The 14,725-nt window shown below is 38.2% G+C and overlaps 1 protein-coding gene across 1 annotated transcript; it reads right to left on the bottom strand.

Moving 5' to 3' along the window:
* Window positions 1-669: 669 nt before the first annotated feature.
* Window positions 670-14,399, bottom strand: acanb (aggrecan b). Its single transcript, XM_059536333.1, has 17 exons — window positions 14,236-14,399; window positions 11,889-11,971; window positions 11,427-11,810; window positions 11,153-11,327; window positions 10,851-10,978; window positions 10,469-10,762; window positions 9,941-10,237; window positions 9,231-9,414; window positions 8,979-9,106; window positions 7,336-7,629; window positions 7,151-7,246; window positions 5,452-7,044; window positions 3,754-3,912; window positions 3,584-3,666; window positions 3,336-3,480; window positions 2,903-3,085; window positions 670-2,793 (listed from the first exon to the last, which is right to left on the bottom strand). The coding sequence occupies exons 2-17, from the start codon at window positions 11,965-11,967 to the stop codon at window positions 2,708-2,710; spliced, it is 4,308 nt and encodes a 1,435-aa protein (XP_059392316.1). The 5' UTR covers window positions 11,968-11,971; window positions 14,236-14,399; the 3' UTR covers window positions 670-2,707.
* Between the last annotated feature and the right edge of the window lie 326 nt (window positions 14,400-14,725).

Here is a 14,725-nt window from a genome sequence, read left to right on the forward strand (position 1 = left end):
GAACTGTCCTTTTTGACCCGTTTCTCAACAATATACGTTCCATAGATGTACTATATAAAAGGCTCTATGTGTATACAGTGTAATATGTGTCCCTGGACCATAAGGGACCCATTGGTCATAAGGGTACATTTTTCGATATTTATATTTATACATCATCTGAAAGCTGATTAAATAAGTTTTCAATTTAATATATAATTTGTTAGGATATGACAATATTTGAAAATCTGGAATCTGAGGGTAAAAAAAAGAAAGAAAAAAGAAATCTAAATATTGAGAAAATCGCCTTTAAAGTAGTCCAAATGAAGTTCTTAGCAATGCATATTACTGATCAAAAATTAAGTTTTTACATATTTACAGTAGGAAATTTACAAAATTCTGGTATCTTCATTAAACATGATCTTTACTTAATATCTTAATGATTTTTGGCATAAAAGAAAAATCTTTAATTTTGATCCATATTTGACTTTGATAGGCTATATTCTATCTAAAGCAGTGATGTTCTTGTCTAAACATTATTTGGGTTCACAATTTACAGCATGAAAATGTAAATATTTTTTTTAGACATGGAAATAGTGACAATTAATGAAAGTGCTAAAAATAATAGAACAGTCATGTAAATTTGTGTGCAAATTTCATTACTCTCTTTCTCTCACCATACAACCACTTAAATGTGAAGTGCATGTTTTTTTTAATGCTAAAATGTTTTCCATTCCAGTTTAATATGCAGAAAGAACTAAAAGTAAGTCGCTGGTAGGTTTATTTCCCAGAAAAGTGTGAACAGTGTGACTGTGTGTTTAAACATCCTGATCAGCCCAACAACAGCAACATTGGCTCATCCAATAGGAGTCATTTTGGGTGGGACTGTCTGTTTGTTTGACCAATGGCAGAGGGTGAGAATGTTTGGAAAAGCTTTTTGAAAACATCTATTAGTTGCAGTGTGTTGATGCTAGCGGTAAAGAAATTACACATTTCAGCTTTAATACCACTCTCTGGTATTAAAAGAAAAATCGACTATTCACACATTTAGTCTGTTTATTTTAGGGGTACTAAGACAGATATGAGCTCAGCGAAGGGCTGACAGTGACAGTGCAAAATTAATGAGAAATTGCTCTATCCATCAACATTGTGGCACAGACTATGTGTGTTGGCTATTACTATGGATTTTTAAACTCTTTTAGGCAATTAAAAAAGTTTCATCTTGTAATCCTGTCTTTTTTGCAAATGTATGTTTGTCTCTATAGGCAATATATGAGCTTAAATCTGTTTTGTAGGCCAAGCCGAATCATATGAGCTAGTGAATTAATAAATCTTTCTAATCGGAGTAAACATTTGTATACTATTGCAAGCTGACCTAGAATCAGAAGCAAAACGCTGGGGAATGTATCTTTCACAGTTTCACAGAAATACAACTAGACATTTAAACTACAACAAACAACAATATACATAAAAAGACACATCTTAATTAAAGAATTTGAAATACTAATGTACTTAAATGTAATTGTGTCCAGCTGTGGTCATTAAAGCCTTTTGTCTTGTTTTTTTTGTTACCCAGAGGTACACAGACAGTATAACCTTTGTGCTATCTAATGCACAGATGTTCACTTCGCATACTGTCTGCCGTGAATAGTATGCCAGATAAGGTTTTTTTTTTTTTGCAATCATAATATGTTGAAAATAGTATGCCAAAGGTGCCAGCATGGTACACTATTTCTGGCAGATTTCCAAAGTTCATCTGTGCTGTTTGGGCTAATATTGCCCACAACCCCTTGTGTCCTCCTTTTAAATTGAATAAAATAAAAAGGAATGCAAGGCCAATGTTGCCACATGTAAATGCATGAACCTAAAAGTTAAGCTAAGGTAATTATGGAGCTCGATACAAACACTTACATTCAAATGCAAACAGTATGTGACAAAACTAAACTCTAAAAATGCCCCAATACTGTTATTGTGTTTCTACATATTCAAAAATGCATTTTCCAATCATCAGTTATTGTTAAGTATGAAGGGGCAAAACTGGGGATTGTAGAGGCTATGTTTATTCTGCATAATTCTACACTACCTGTACTATTGCTGTAGAATGTATACTGTGCAGAGTACTGTATGCAAATTTTGTCACCGTCGCTCATATGCAGAGTAATAATAAGTCATGTGATAGTCATGTCAATGCCTACTCTTTCACTTGTTTCATTTATTTATTTATTTTTAAAATTGTAGGCAGTACTACTTAGCCATATTCACTAAGTAGTAGTCTTCCCTTCTGAACATACATGGCCACATCACAGTTTTGGATTGTGCAAATTGTTAGAGAGAAAGTGGGAAAATATTCACACATTAGTGTTACCTTGTGGCCTGGAGGAAACCTTTTAAGACTGGCACTAATGGTAAAGTAAATTTCTGTGCTTTGCTTGTAATATTAGGGACTAAGCAGTGATTATGTAATAATTAAAGTGAAAACTCAAGGGGGGCTCTGTGAAATTAAGTCTATTCTTTTTAGATTAGATTATCGTCCTGTGGCCCAGAAGTTACGTAAGTGGGAGGAATAAAATCTTTCTTTTCCCCAAAACAGAGCTCTGAGTAGCACTAGTAAACCAATCAGCCAGACGGACTAAGTAAAGTTTGTCATTACATAAGTTATTCCCTTGTCTTTGAGATGATCTTTATTAATAACAGTCCTCTGAATATTTTGAGGTGTTTTTTTTTGTCTTGTTTAGAGGACTTTCGTCCACGTCCGACTATTGACTGCTTTGGGATGTGTCTTGAGGGATCTTTTCCGTAGCCTGTTGTTTGTTTCACCTGTTGAGAAAGGTAATAACATTGACACAAATACTTTTGTTGTTGGAACTTTACACTACAGAGAATAACATAGTTACTGTGCCATCTAGTGTGTGTGGTGTATACTTACCTCCTATGCATTCCACTTTAGGCTCCTCCCACTGCCCGTCAGGTAAGCAACGTACCACTGAAAGGTGGCGCTGTGTGAATCCACTGTCACACTGGTATCGAATGATAGAATTAACAGGGTAGCGATCTTTGCTGTTGCCTAACATCCTGGCATTCTTCACTTCAGGAGGTGATGAACATGTGACTACAATAAAAAGAGTAAAACAGCAAAAACATTTATCTTGCTATTAAAACAAGAAAATAGAAGTTTCTTTAAGTTTATAGTATTTGTGGTTCATTGATAATTAAACAAACGTATCTTAACTATAATTTCCTTAAATTATACACAATATATTATACACAATAAATAGCTGTTGTTATAGGCTAATAGATCACTTAGCTAATTGGGTAGGGCTGACTTGGTGCTGAAGTTAATGTCTGTCACTTCTTCTTACCAGGTCCACTCTTGCAAGTAAAAGGAAGATGATAGTTGCAGGGTACATCGTTCCACTGGCCATCCTCATGCAATATCATTACAACACAGTCTTCTCCGGTGCTGAAGTAATTATCTGGCTGATTGGGTCTCCAGTTTTCATATTCCTGCAGAGAAAGTAGCACTGGTTGAAACAGCGACTTACTGCAAATGCCTCAGAACACAGTCATTGCTCAATTTGGAAGGAATCTCAGAGGAAGGTGTTCTTACCAAAGGGCTTCCGTCTGTCCAGCGAAACTGATTTTGCACATCCTTGTCATTAAGTCCAATCCATTGATAGTCACGAGCTTGATCTAGGTAGGTTTAAAATGTATAAGCACTTTCATTTAGATCAACAAGCAGGTACATGTCTTTTATTCAGATTATCAGATCAAACTCACTTTTTACAAACACTTGTTCTTGTTGGGAGGATATGCTAACCAGGTGAGAGTTTAGCTCTTGACAGTGCTGCTCAGCAGTGGTCCAGGTCTCACGCACATCAAAATGAATATAACAGCTGCCCATGAACTCCATCCACCCCTCAGCACATCCCTGTACCGCTGACAACACAGACGAGACAATTAATTTTACAAGTTTTTATTATGTGTTCTTTATGGGTGGCAAGTTATGAAAGACTAGCAAGACTGACAGGCTCCCTACCTGCAGAACTGGGTATGTCTGTATACTTCATTTGGCAAAATCTTTTAATTTCAAATGGCCTAGAAATTCATCATTCATTAATTTACCCTATGATTTATAATTTCATGCAAGATAATCAAAAACCCTGTGAAGTCCAGTTTGATTATTCCATTACTTGTCAGTAGGAACTAACAAGGCAGCAAGACAAAGGTGGTTAAAATTGTCTTTAAAGGGATAGTTCACCCAAAAATAAAAATTTGATGTGTACCTGCTTACCCCCAGTGCTTCCAAGATGTAGGTGACTTTGTTTCTTCAGTAGAACACAAACAAGATTTTTAGCTCAAATCGTTGCAGTCTGTCAGTCTTAAAATGTAAGTGGATGGGAATCACAGCTGAAACATATAAAAAAAAAAAAAAAACAAACAAACATAAAACTAAAATAAACCCTGTGGCTTGTGACGATACATTGATGTGTAAAGACACAAAACGATCAGTCTACGCAAGAAACTGAACAGTATTTATATAGGTTTTTTTTTTTAGCTCTGATTCATGCAATGTCTGAACTGTTAGAAACTCTCCTGAGTGCATCCTGTTGTGTATGTTCTCAGCTGCAGGCCGTGAGGAGTCCTCTTCTTCTTGCTTTATGTCTGATCGCAGACTTAAAAGTGCATTACCGCCACCTATTTCTCATGTGGACCATTGACAGTCTATCTACAATCGCAATTATGACTGTCAATGGTCCACTTGAGAGATAGGTGGCGGTAATGCACTTATAAGTCTGCGATCGGCCATAAAGCAAGAAAAAGAAGATGGCACCTCAGCGCCTGCTTGAGAACGCGAACAACAGGACGTGCTCGGGAAAGTTCTCACAATTCAGACATTGCTCGAGTCAGAGGTATAAAACTAAATAATACTGTTGTTTTTTGCACGGACTGATTGTTTTGTATCTTTTCACATCAATGTATTGTCACAAGCCGCAGGGTTTAATTTAGTTTTGTTTGTGTATGTTTTTATTTTATTTTTAATTTATGTTTCAGCCATAATTCCCATTTACTTACATTATAAGACTTACAGACTGCCATGGTTTGAGCTAAAAATCTTGTTTTATGTTTTACCCAAGAAACAAAGTCACCTACATCTTGGATGCCCTGGGGGTAAGCAGATAAACATCACATTTTCATTTTGGGGTGAACTATCCCTTTAAGTCACAATAAATGCATAGCATGATATCTTTGTTTAAATGTTCCATTACTTTTCACTTATGTGTTAAGCAGTTTTCCCCACTGAATCCTAAATGACACTTACATACTGCAATGCCACCTTGTAAAGAGCATAAACCTTGACCACAGGGGTTTGGATCGCAGGGGTTAGCAGAAGCTGATAAAGATACATTTTTTAAAAAGTATGTTGTTGTACACCAGTTAAATAACACAAAAAGTATAGTTTTGTTCAGTTATTACCATCAGTTAAAGATGGTTCCTCCATAGCTTTTGGTGTTTGTAGTACAGCTGAAGGTGAAGTAATGAGTATAGAAGTCGTGGATGGTGTTGTGTTCAGTGGTGACTGATCAGTCACATCAAATGCCTCAGTGATGACATTAAGTTGATTTTGTCCTTCTGGTAGGAGATCAACAGTTTCATTGACACTCCAATAATCTTCATATGAACTACTATTAGAAAGAGATATGGAGAGGTCCTCAGCATAATGTTCTTGACTACTGCCCTCTCCACTGATCTCCACGGATCCACGACCCTGTTCTGTTCCAATTGTAGGCCTAAACATCAACTCAACCTCATCATCCGTTAGAATGACAATCTTTCCATCCTGACTCTGAATGTGGCCAGATACCTCACCTGAGGGATCGCTGGGATAACCTGAAGCTCCAGAAGCAGAGCCAGATCGAAAGCCAATGGCAGAACCAGATGCAAAGTCAATGATGGTGCCAGATCCGAAGCCAATGGCAGAGCCAGATCCAGAGGCAGAACCAGATCCAAAAGCAGAGCTGGAAGCAGAGCTGAAACCACTAACATCAGTCAAGTCGAATGGAGAAACACCAGACAATTCCTGTTCTCCAGAAGGACTTGCAGTCAGATCTATCATTTCTGTGTTTATAAATGATACACCAGAGAAGCCCGACCCACTCGATTCCTCACCACTGAAAGACCCACTTGTTCCTGAACCACTAGATCCACTACCAAGTCCTGATGGAAGGCTTGATTCCTCACCACTGAAGAATCCACTTGTTCCTGAACCACTAGATCCACTGCCAAGTCCTGATGGAAGGCTTGATTCCTCACCACTGAAGAATCCACTTGTTCCTGAACCACTAGATCCACTGCCAAGTCCTGATGGAAGGCTTGATTCCTCACCACTGAAGAATCCACTTGTTCCTGAACCACTAGATCCACTGCCAAATCCTGATGGAAGGCTTGATTCCTCACCACTGAAGAATCCACTTGTTCCTGAACCACTAGATCCACTGCCAAGTCCTGATGGAAGGCTTGATTCCTCACCACTGAAGAATCCACTTGTTCCTGAACCACTAGATCCACTGCCAAGTCTTGATGGAAGGCTTGATTCCTCACCACTGAAGAATCCACTTGTTCCTGAACCACTAGATCCACTGCCAAATCCTGATGGAAGGCTTGATTCCTCACCACTGAAGAATCCACTTGTTCCTGAACCACTAGATCCAATGCAAGGTCCACTGCCACTTTGTTCATAAAAGAGTCCAGATTCCTGTCCAGATTCTTGATCCCCTGATGATACTGAAGTAATGATAACACCACTGCCACTGCCACTATCTTCTCTTGCCTCCATAGTGCTGCCCGAGGCAGAAGTTTGCCACATGAGTGTATCTGCACCTTCTTGGTACCTCACAAGGTGACCTGATCCATCACCACTTTGGCCAGAACTGGATATGCTCCCACTGGGTATGCCACTCCCTGACATGTACCCAGAACTGGAATCAGGATCACCTGATGCTGATGTTGAGCCCGAACCCGATCCAGATCCAGACAGTTCCACAAGCAAGGGAGGGACAATTGGTCGAACTGTAACACACATTACAGAAAGTTAGCATAGTTAAATAGGAGTATGCAGTAAATAATGCAGTAAAGGTTAGCAGTAGCAAGTGGCGATATCCAACATATCTCATACCTGGTCTCAGCAGCTCTGTTATATCTGTCATGTTAAAATCCATCCCTATCTTTGTAGTGTTCATCAAATCTTCATCAAGCAGGATAGACAGATTTGCTGAAAAATAAAAAAAGAATCACCAAGATCAACACCCAGTCTTACCTTTCATTGCAAACTCATACATACAGGCTTAAAAGCTGCTATACCTCTGATGCAATATGCATCATATCTGGAGTATGGGTTTGGGAAGCCTGTTTGGTTTGGTTGAGTATAAATAGTATGTACTCCTGTCTTGTTTTCACCACAACCAAAGCCTAGGTTGCGGACAGGATAGCGGACACTGCGATCAGACAGCCAGCCCGGACTGCACTTGTGGAAACCCTCATTCCATGAGGCGAACAGTTCTCCAGTTGAAGCAAGAGTAGATCCCAGTTTTATGCAATGGGCAACAGCTTCATAGTAGGTGAAGCCTGCTAATGAGCTCACATGGAAGATCTCTCCTAAGGGATAGAGACTGAACAGTGAGATCACAGAGGATTAAATAAAAGTGTCAATTTTTATGTCATTAATTTACAACCCGAATTCCGGAAAAGTTGGGACGTTTTTTAAATTTTAATAAAATGAAAACTAAAAGACTTTCAAATCACATGAGCCAATATTTTATTCACAATAGAACATAGATAACATAGCAAATGTTTAAACTGAGAAAGTTTACAATTTTATGCACAAAATGAGCTCATTTCAATTTTGATTTCTGCTACAGGTCTCAAAATAGTTGGGACGGGGCATGTTTACCATGGTGTAGCATCTCCTTTTCTTTTCAAAACAGTTTGAAGACGTCTGGGCATTGAGGCTATGAGTTGCTGGAGTTTTGCTGTTGGAATTTGGCCCCATTCTTGCCTTATATAGATTTCCAGCTGCTGAAGAGTTCGTGGTCGTCTTTGACGTATTTTTCGTTTAATGATGAGCCAAATGTTCTCTATAGGTGAAAGATCGGGACTGCAGGCAGGCCAGGTTAGCACCCGGACTCTATTCCACTTTGAAATAGTCCATTTTAAATGAGCCTTGGCCCACAGGACACGACGGGGCTACTGGACCATGTTCACATATGGCTTCCTTTTTGCATGATAGAGCTTTAGTTGGCATCTGCTAATGGCACGGCGGATTGTGTTTACCGACAGTGGTTTCTGAAAGTATTCCTGGGCCCATTTAGTAATGTCATTGACACAATCATGCCGATGAGTGATGCAGTGTCGTCTGAGAGCCCGAAGACCATGGGCATCCAATAAAGGTCTCCGGCCTTGTCCCTTACGCACAGAGATTTTTCCAGTTTCTCTGAATCTTTTGATGATGATATGCACTGTAGATGATGAGATTTGCAAAGCCTTTGCAATTTGACATTGAGGAACATTGTTTTTAAAGTTTTCCACAATTTTTTTACGCAGTCTTTCACAGATTGGAGAGCCTCTGCCCATCTTTACTTCTGAGAGACTCTGCTTCTCTAAGACAAAGCTTTTATAGCTAATCATGTTACAGACCTGATATCAATTAACTTAATTAATCACTAGATGTTCTCCCAGCTGAATCTTTTCAAAACTGCTTGCTTTTTTAGCCATTTGTTGCCCCCGTGCCAACTTTTTTGAGACCTGTAGCAGGCATTAAATTTTAAATGAGCTAATTAAGTGGATAAAAGTGTAAAATTTCTCAGTTTAAACATTTGCTACGTTATCTATGTTCTATTGTGAATAAAATATTGGCTCATGTGATTTGAAATTCCTTTAGTTTTCATTTTATTAAAATTTAAAAAACGTCCCAACTTTTCCGGAATTCGGGTTGTACCTTTACTCACCCTTTATCTGATCCATATAACAGTACACATCGTACCGCTCATGTGCAGGCCTGACATTGTAAGAGTGTATGCCAGGGAGGTCCTTCTGATCTCCGACGCACTTCTTTTGAGGATTCACAATTGGATATCTGACAAAAGTGTTGAATGCAAAATAAGGTGTCAACATTATTTTATCCATGATTCTAGTTAATTCATCAGAAACAAATGCAGTTATGAACATGTAGGGCAGCACTTTGTAAAAAATAAGCTTACCTGACAGTCTGGTCCTTTAGCCAACCTGCACTGCATTGATGAAGGCCAGCTTCATAAGCCACCTGAAGAAGCTCAGGGGTGGCTATGATTGCTCCCAGCTTCTGACATGCTACTTGTGCTTCTTCAAAGGTGTAAGAATAGCGTCTGGAGTCAGCACGATAGTGGAATACCACTCCCTTAGTTTCTAGGGCAAGGAAAGGTTTGGCCATATTTAAATTTTACAGTTTGGATGTGGTATTAACATCTGCTTTGAAAATCAGTTGAAACACCTGTTAACTCCCTTATGAAACAAAAATATATTGCAGTATATTGGAAAATATCAGGTAATATATTAGGCAAATATTCTTATATATATTAATTTTTTCCAATATATTGCAATATATTGAAAGCGGCAATCATTTGTATATTTTGCAATATATTATGTAATATATGTATCATCAATATATTATTAAATGTATTCAAATATATAATATATTAGAAAATAAAAAGGGTAAATAATATATTACAATATATCACAATATATTTTAAGAAATATATTGGTAAATATATTTTCCTTTCGTAAGGGCTAGATTTTGTCCCTGTAACTCTTTGCAGATCCTTGTTTTTGCTCATTTACTTTGGCTCAGTTACCTTCAGTGGTGTTTGGGTGTTTACACTGCTAATTTGATGTGCTGTGATATCATACACTGGATCCAGTTTAGTTTACTTACCAGCAGTGTCATTGTCCATGGGAATCTCATGTCCCAAGTAAGGCAGAGCCGTGGCCACATTAATAATGTCCTCCTCAACCTCAGTTATGTTGGGAAGTAAAGGTAGAGGACTTTCTATGCTTGTGGTGTTAAGAGGCTCTTCTGTCACTAGCTGACCACGGACCTCTCCTTCTGTGGTCACCTCTTCAGTATAGTCTGAAGGGCTCGAGGTGAATGTAGCCACACTGATCATGGAATCCGTGGTAGTGTATATTTTAGGAAATGGTGAGGTCTTTGTTGAAACCTTATCTTCTTTTTCTGAAAAATATTTAACAAAATTTGGGAGAATTTTGAATCATAAGATGACACAGACCTCCTTGAATGCGGAAGTTTGGAACAATAAAATGGTGAGTAAATAAGTTTTTCTTTTTTGAGTTTCTGTTCCTTTAGTGACATTTTGATATGATTGTTCTAAGGCGTGTAATTGTGAAGTGATTTAGCAAACAAAGTACAAAAAGCTCAAATATGAATTACATTCTTTGTGCTTACCTGCATAACATATTGCATCATAGCGGGAGTCCGGGTATGGATAACCAGTCTGATTTGGAAACAGGTACACTGTTCGCACTCCCAAAAGCCCCCCACCACACTGGGGTCGAGCTATGTTAATGGGGTACCTCACACTCCTGTCTGCCAGCCAGCCAGCATTGCACACATCCATACCAGCCTTCCATGCAAGGTAGAGTTGCCCTGTGGTGGCCAGTTGGGCCCCCAAATTTGCACACTGGTCTTCAGCCTCTGCAAAGGTGAACTTCTCCATAGACATAGAGTAGAACACACTGCCTGGGTGATGATTAGAATCCATAAAGTAAAAACACAGCAAAACACACCAACTAGTTACATTTCAGTTTGGAAACATTGCCTGGGGTACCTGACATTTTCTCTGCAAAACAGTACACGTCATAGGTCTCATTGATGTCTCTGACTCCATATGTTCGTACTCCTGGGAAATTTTCTTTGTCTCCATAGCAAGGCTCCCTTGGCTCATGAATAGGATACCTATGGAGAATTGCATATAATCTTATTATAGTTTTAACTTAACTAAATGTTTATTAAATATATTAGTATTGTTTCCATTGTGTTCAATGCATCTTATACACCAGCTTGTGACCACCCATGTTTGTGAATGATTTTTATCTATGTTGTTATTAGATATTGACATTTTCACATTACCTCACAGTTTGGTCTGAAAGCCAACCAGCATCACATTGATGGTATCCATCATCATAGGCAGCTTGCAACTGTGCGGGAGTTGCAATAACAGCACTGTTCTGGATGCAGGCTGCCTTTGCCATCAAAAATGTCAAGGTATATCTGGTAGATATTGCTCGGTAGTGAAATACAATGCCTGTAAAGATTTGACCCATTTTTTTAATTCTTACTTTCAGTTGTTTATATGTTTAATAAATGTACTTTTTTGTGTCTGAACTGTTTGAAAGTGCATTACCTTGGACTTGCATTTCTACAGAATCGTAGTTGTCTTCAATCCCCTGCATAACCTCACAGCGGTAGGTCCCGGAGTCACTGGAGTGGAGTTCTGAGATCTCAATGGTGGCGTCAGTTGGCACCATGGGGTAGTTTACCAAATGAACCCGGTCCACGTAGTCTGTCTCAACCTGCACCACGCCCCCACTGGCAACAAGAATAAGAGATATTCTGCCCTTGTAGATGTAGCTCCACTTAATACGGTGGGGAAGTGGGGCAGTCGTTGGGGCGCCAGGGTCCTGGACAGTGTTGTCCTGGAAGTAGCAAGGTATAATCATGCTTCCCCCCAATAGGGGACGCAGTGGTGGTTCAACAGGGATACTCACACTAATGGGGCTGTCCTGATCTGTAAAACATAATTTTATTTTGATATTCTCTTTTACTTAAAATCAGTAAATCTTAGCAATCTAAAAGATTTACGTACCAGCAATGTCCCCAAATAAGATCATGCCAGAAATGGCATGGATGTATGCATAAAACAGTAGCCAAATCAAAGACATCATTGACCTAAGGAAAAATAGAAAAAGCGTGGATTCTTTATATTATTATTATATATATATATGTAGTACCACACACATTTGAGTATTCAACAGTGATACATTGAAATAAATCCTAAGCAACTAAAACTCAGCTAAAGTTATACTTTTAAGAATTGTCACAGGGCTGGTACCCTTATAGGCACAACTTTGTTTCTAATACCCCTGTTAGAAACTTGGAGTAGGGGGTAAATAGGGGTAAATAAGGTACATAGATTTCACTTTAAGACTACTGGCCCATTAACAAGCTGTTGTACCCCTAAAGGTGTGGCATGTAAGGCACACTGGACTGAGCAAATCACTCAAGCCATTCCAAAAGGATTTTCTCCCGGTTTCTGAGGCTTTACATGGCCTGACTGAGCTACTGTACTCCTGGTGGAAATTTGGAATAGATTGGAAACATGGCGTCATTAATTCACTCTCCTATTTAAATGTTCACACATACACTCTCTTTCTCCCTGTCTCTCTCTAAAGAAGAATAGTTCACTGTTTGAGCCACAGGAAATGTTCTGGGCTTGTTAAGTTGAATTTTAATCAATGGTTACTGTGAAATCTGCTTGGGAAAAAATATATAAATTTCCCTGCATGATTTATAAATTCTAAAGTTCAGTTTGATAATGAACACAGTGCATCATTCACTACTTTGCTTGAAATTTTCCCTCTTGGCTATTGCTCAAGTTTTCTGAATCAAGCTGTTTTAAATGCACTGAGTGACTGTAGGAGACCTCCATCCTGGCACAGTCCTGAAGTAGCTTTTTATCTCCCACCTCTAATGCCTTACTTACTTCTGTTTTACTCGTTTATATGCCAGTAGGATCAGAAGTAAGAACAAAAGACCACTTCCTATAGAAGTAAATGAGAGCTTAAATTTGCTTTCACTGTGCTCAGACAAAAACAGTCCAAATATTTTAATATGTAATACTGTTTATTCAATTTTTTATAGATTCTGTAAAGAAAATGTTTTTATGTCCACACACACACACACACACACACACACACACACCAACACACACGCAAATAAAAAAAAGTGTGTGGTGAGAAGCGCCACATTCAACATATGCTTGATAGATGGAAATATGTTAACTCAGCTGTCTGAGGTGAGTCAAGGAGGATCTCCTCTGTCATGAAGACAAGATTACAGTCCAGAAACATTATGCCAATTTTTATTATTTGTTTTACCACCAAAATGAACAACTGCATTTTTTGAATATGAATGCAAATTCGGTCTTTATAAAGTATATCTGCCTACTGGCTAGCTTCAGTTCTAGTCTTGTGAACTGTGAAAGTGAACCGCCTTCTTTAAAATGACCAGTCACATGTGTCTTTGAGACGCTGTTTAAAAACTGTGACTTGATGTCTACAGCTATATTCTGGTCTTGTCAAGAAGGGGTGGAGAGAGGACTTCCACAGTATCTCTATTCAGCCAGTGTGGTATGTTCTCTTCCCATCAGGCACAGGCCAATAAGCAGAGTTCTGTTTCTGCTGTGGTTTGTGCTCATGGACGCAGACCTGCATTAAAGCCAATGTAAACACTCTGCTGTATTCCAAAGGAGGCCCTAAATCACCAAAACCCCAAGAGAGCCACAGGACCAGAACACTGTCCACATTCAACACAGAGTGGCAGGTAACTCTTGTACTGTAATACGGTACGGTGAACGTATGTCATGTTAATCATGGGCATACTACATGTAATCTGTAGGCATGCATTTGGTCATAGATCACGACTCTCATGCTCACTTGCAAGCATTTTAGAAATGTATATTTACCTATAACACACCTTGCCCAGCCTTATCAGGAGATTTTTACATTCAAGATGAAAAGATAGGAAATAACTTATATTTTAAATTATATTTAAAAAACTGCAACATTCATCTTGCACTGAATTTGTGAAACTTCAATGTAATTTCTTTCCCCAAAATGAGAAAAAAGTAGATGCTATCTAAATTTAAACGGCAAGCATGCCAATATAATATTGGTTATATATTAATAAAATATATACATTTTATCCATTCATCCAGTTTAATTTGAATTTTGAATTATTTTATGATACTAATTAACATTCTTTATAAATCCTAAATATGAATATTAATAAAATAATATAATTAATAGAAAATATTAATATTAATTAATATTAATATTAATACTAGACATGTAACCAATAAAATTGTATAACAAAATTCCAAACTTTAATTGACAAATAAATAAAACATATGATAAATAAATAAAAACTCTTACCAAACTAGTAGTGTCTTTTCTTGTTTGCTTTTTGTAATGTCCTTGTGTATTGCATTAATCTGTTATCTGGGAAATGTCTAAAATCCTGCGTTTTTAGACTGCTTGCCTTCCCTGTGTGAGTCAGGAGCAGAAAGGGATCTAATTCAAATTGGGCACAAGTTTAGCAAAGTGAGTAGGAGAGAGAGAGACAGAAAAGGGCAGAGGGAGGCAGAGAGGTGGGAGTGGGGACTATTGAGTGCCCCTGAGTGGCATTTTAAATGTTCAAATCATAACTTTAGGGTAGACTGGGGTTGTTAGGTTGCAAGAGTTGATTGACACATGAGTTGTTATCATGGTGCTGTCACAAAAATGTAATGTTTTTGCCCTCTTTACCCACAATCATTGATTCTATAAATACATTAAAAGCTCAAAATGTGTCAAAGTGAGGATGACTTTTTGATTTTTATGGGCATTTTTGCTTCGAGAAAAATGCACACCTTCCTCTCAGCTA

This window comes from Carassius carassius, chromosome 43, assembly GCF_963082965.1.
Source record: "Carassius carassius chromosome 43, fCarCar2.1, whole genome shotgun sequence".
Taxonomy (NCBI): Eukaryota; Metazoa; Chordata; class Actinopteri; order Cypriniformes; family Cyprinidae; genus Carassius; species Carassius carassius.

Coding starts and splice junctions, on each gene's coding strand:
- acanb (XM_059536333.1), bottom strand. CDS start 11,967: ATGATGTCTTTGATTTGGCTACTGTTTTATGCATACATCCATGCCATT. Junction 7,247..7,335: donor TGATGCATATTGCATCAGAG/GTATAGCAGCTT, acceptor TTTATTTTTCAG/CAAATCTGTCTATCCTGCTT. Junction 3,913..5,451: donor GGAACCATCTTTAACTGATG/GTAATAACTGAA, acceptor CTGTGTTGTCAG/CGGTACAGGGATGTGCTGAG.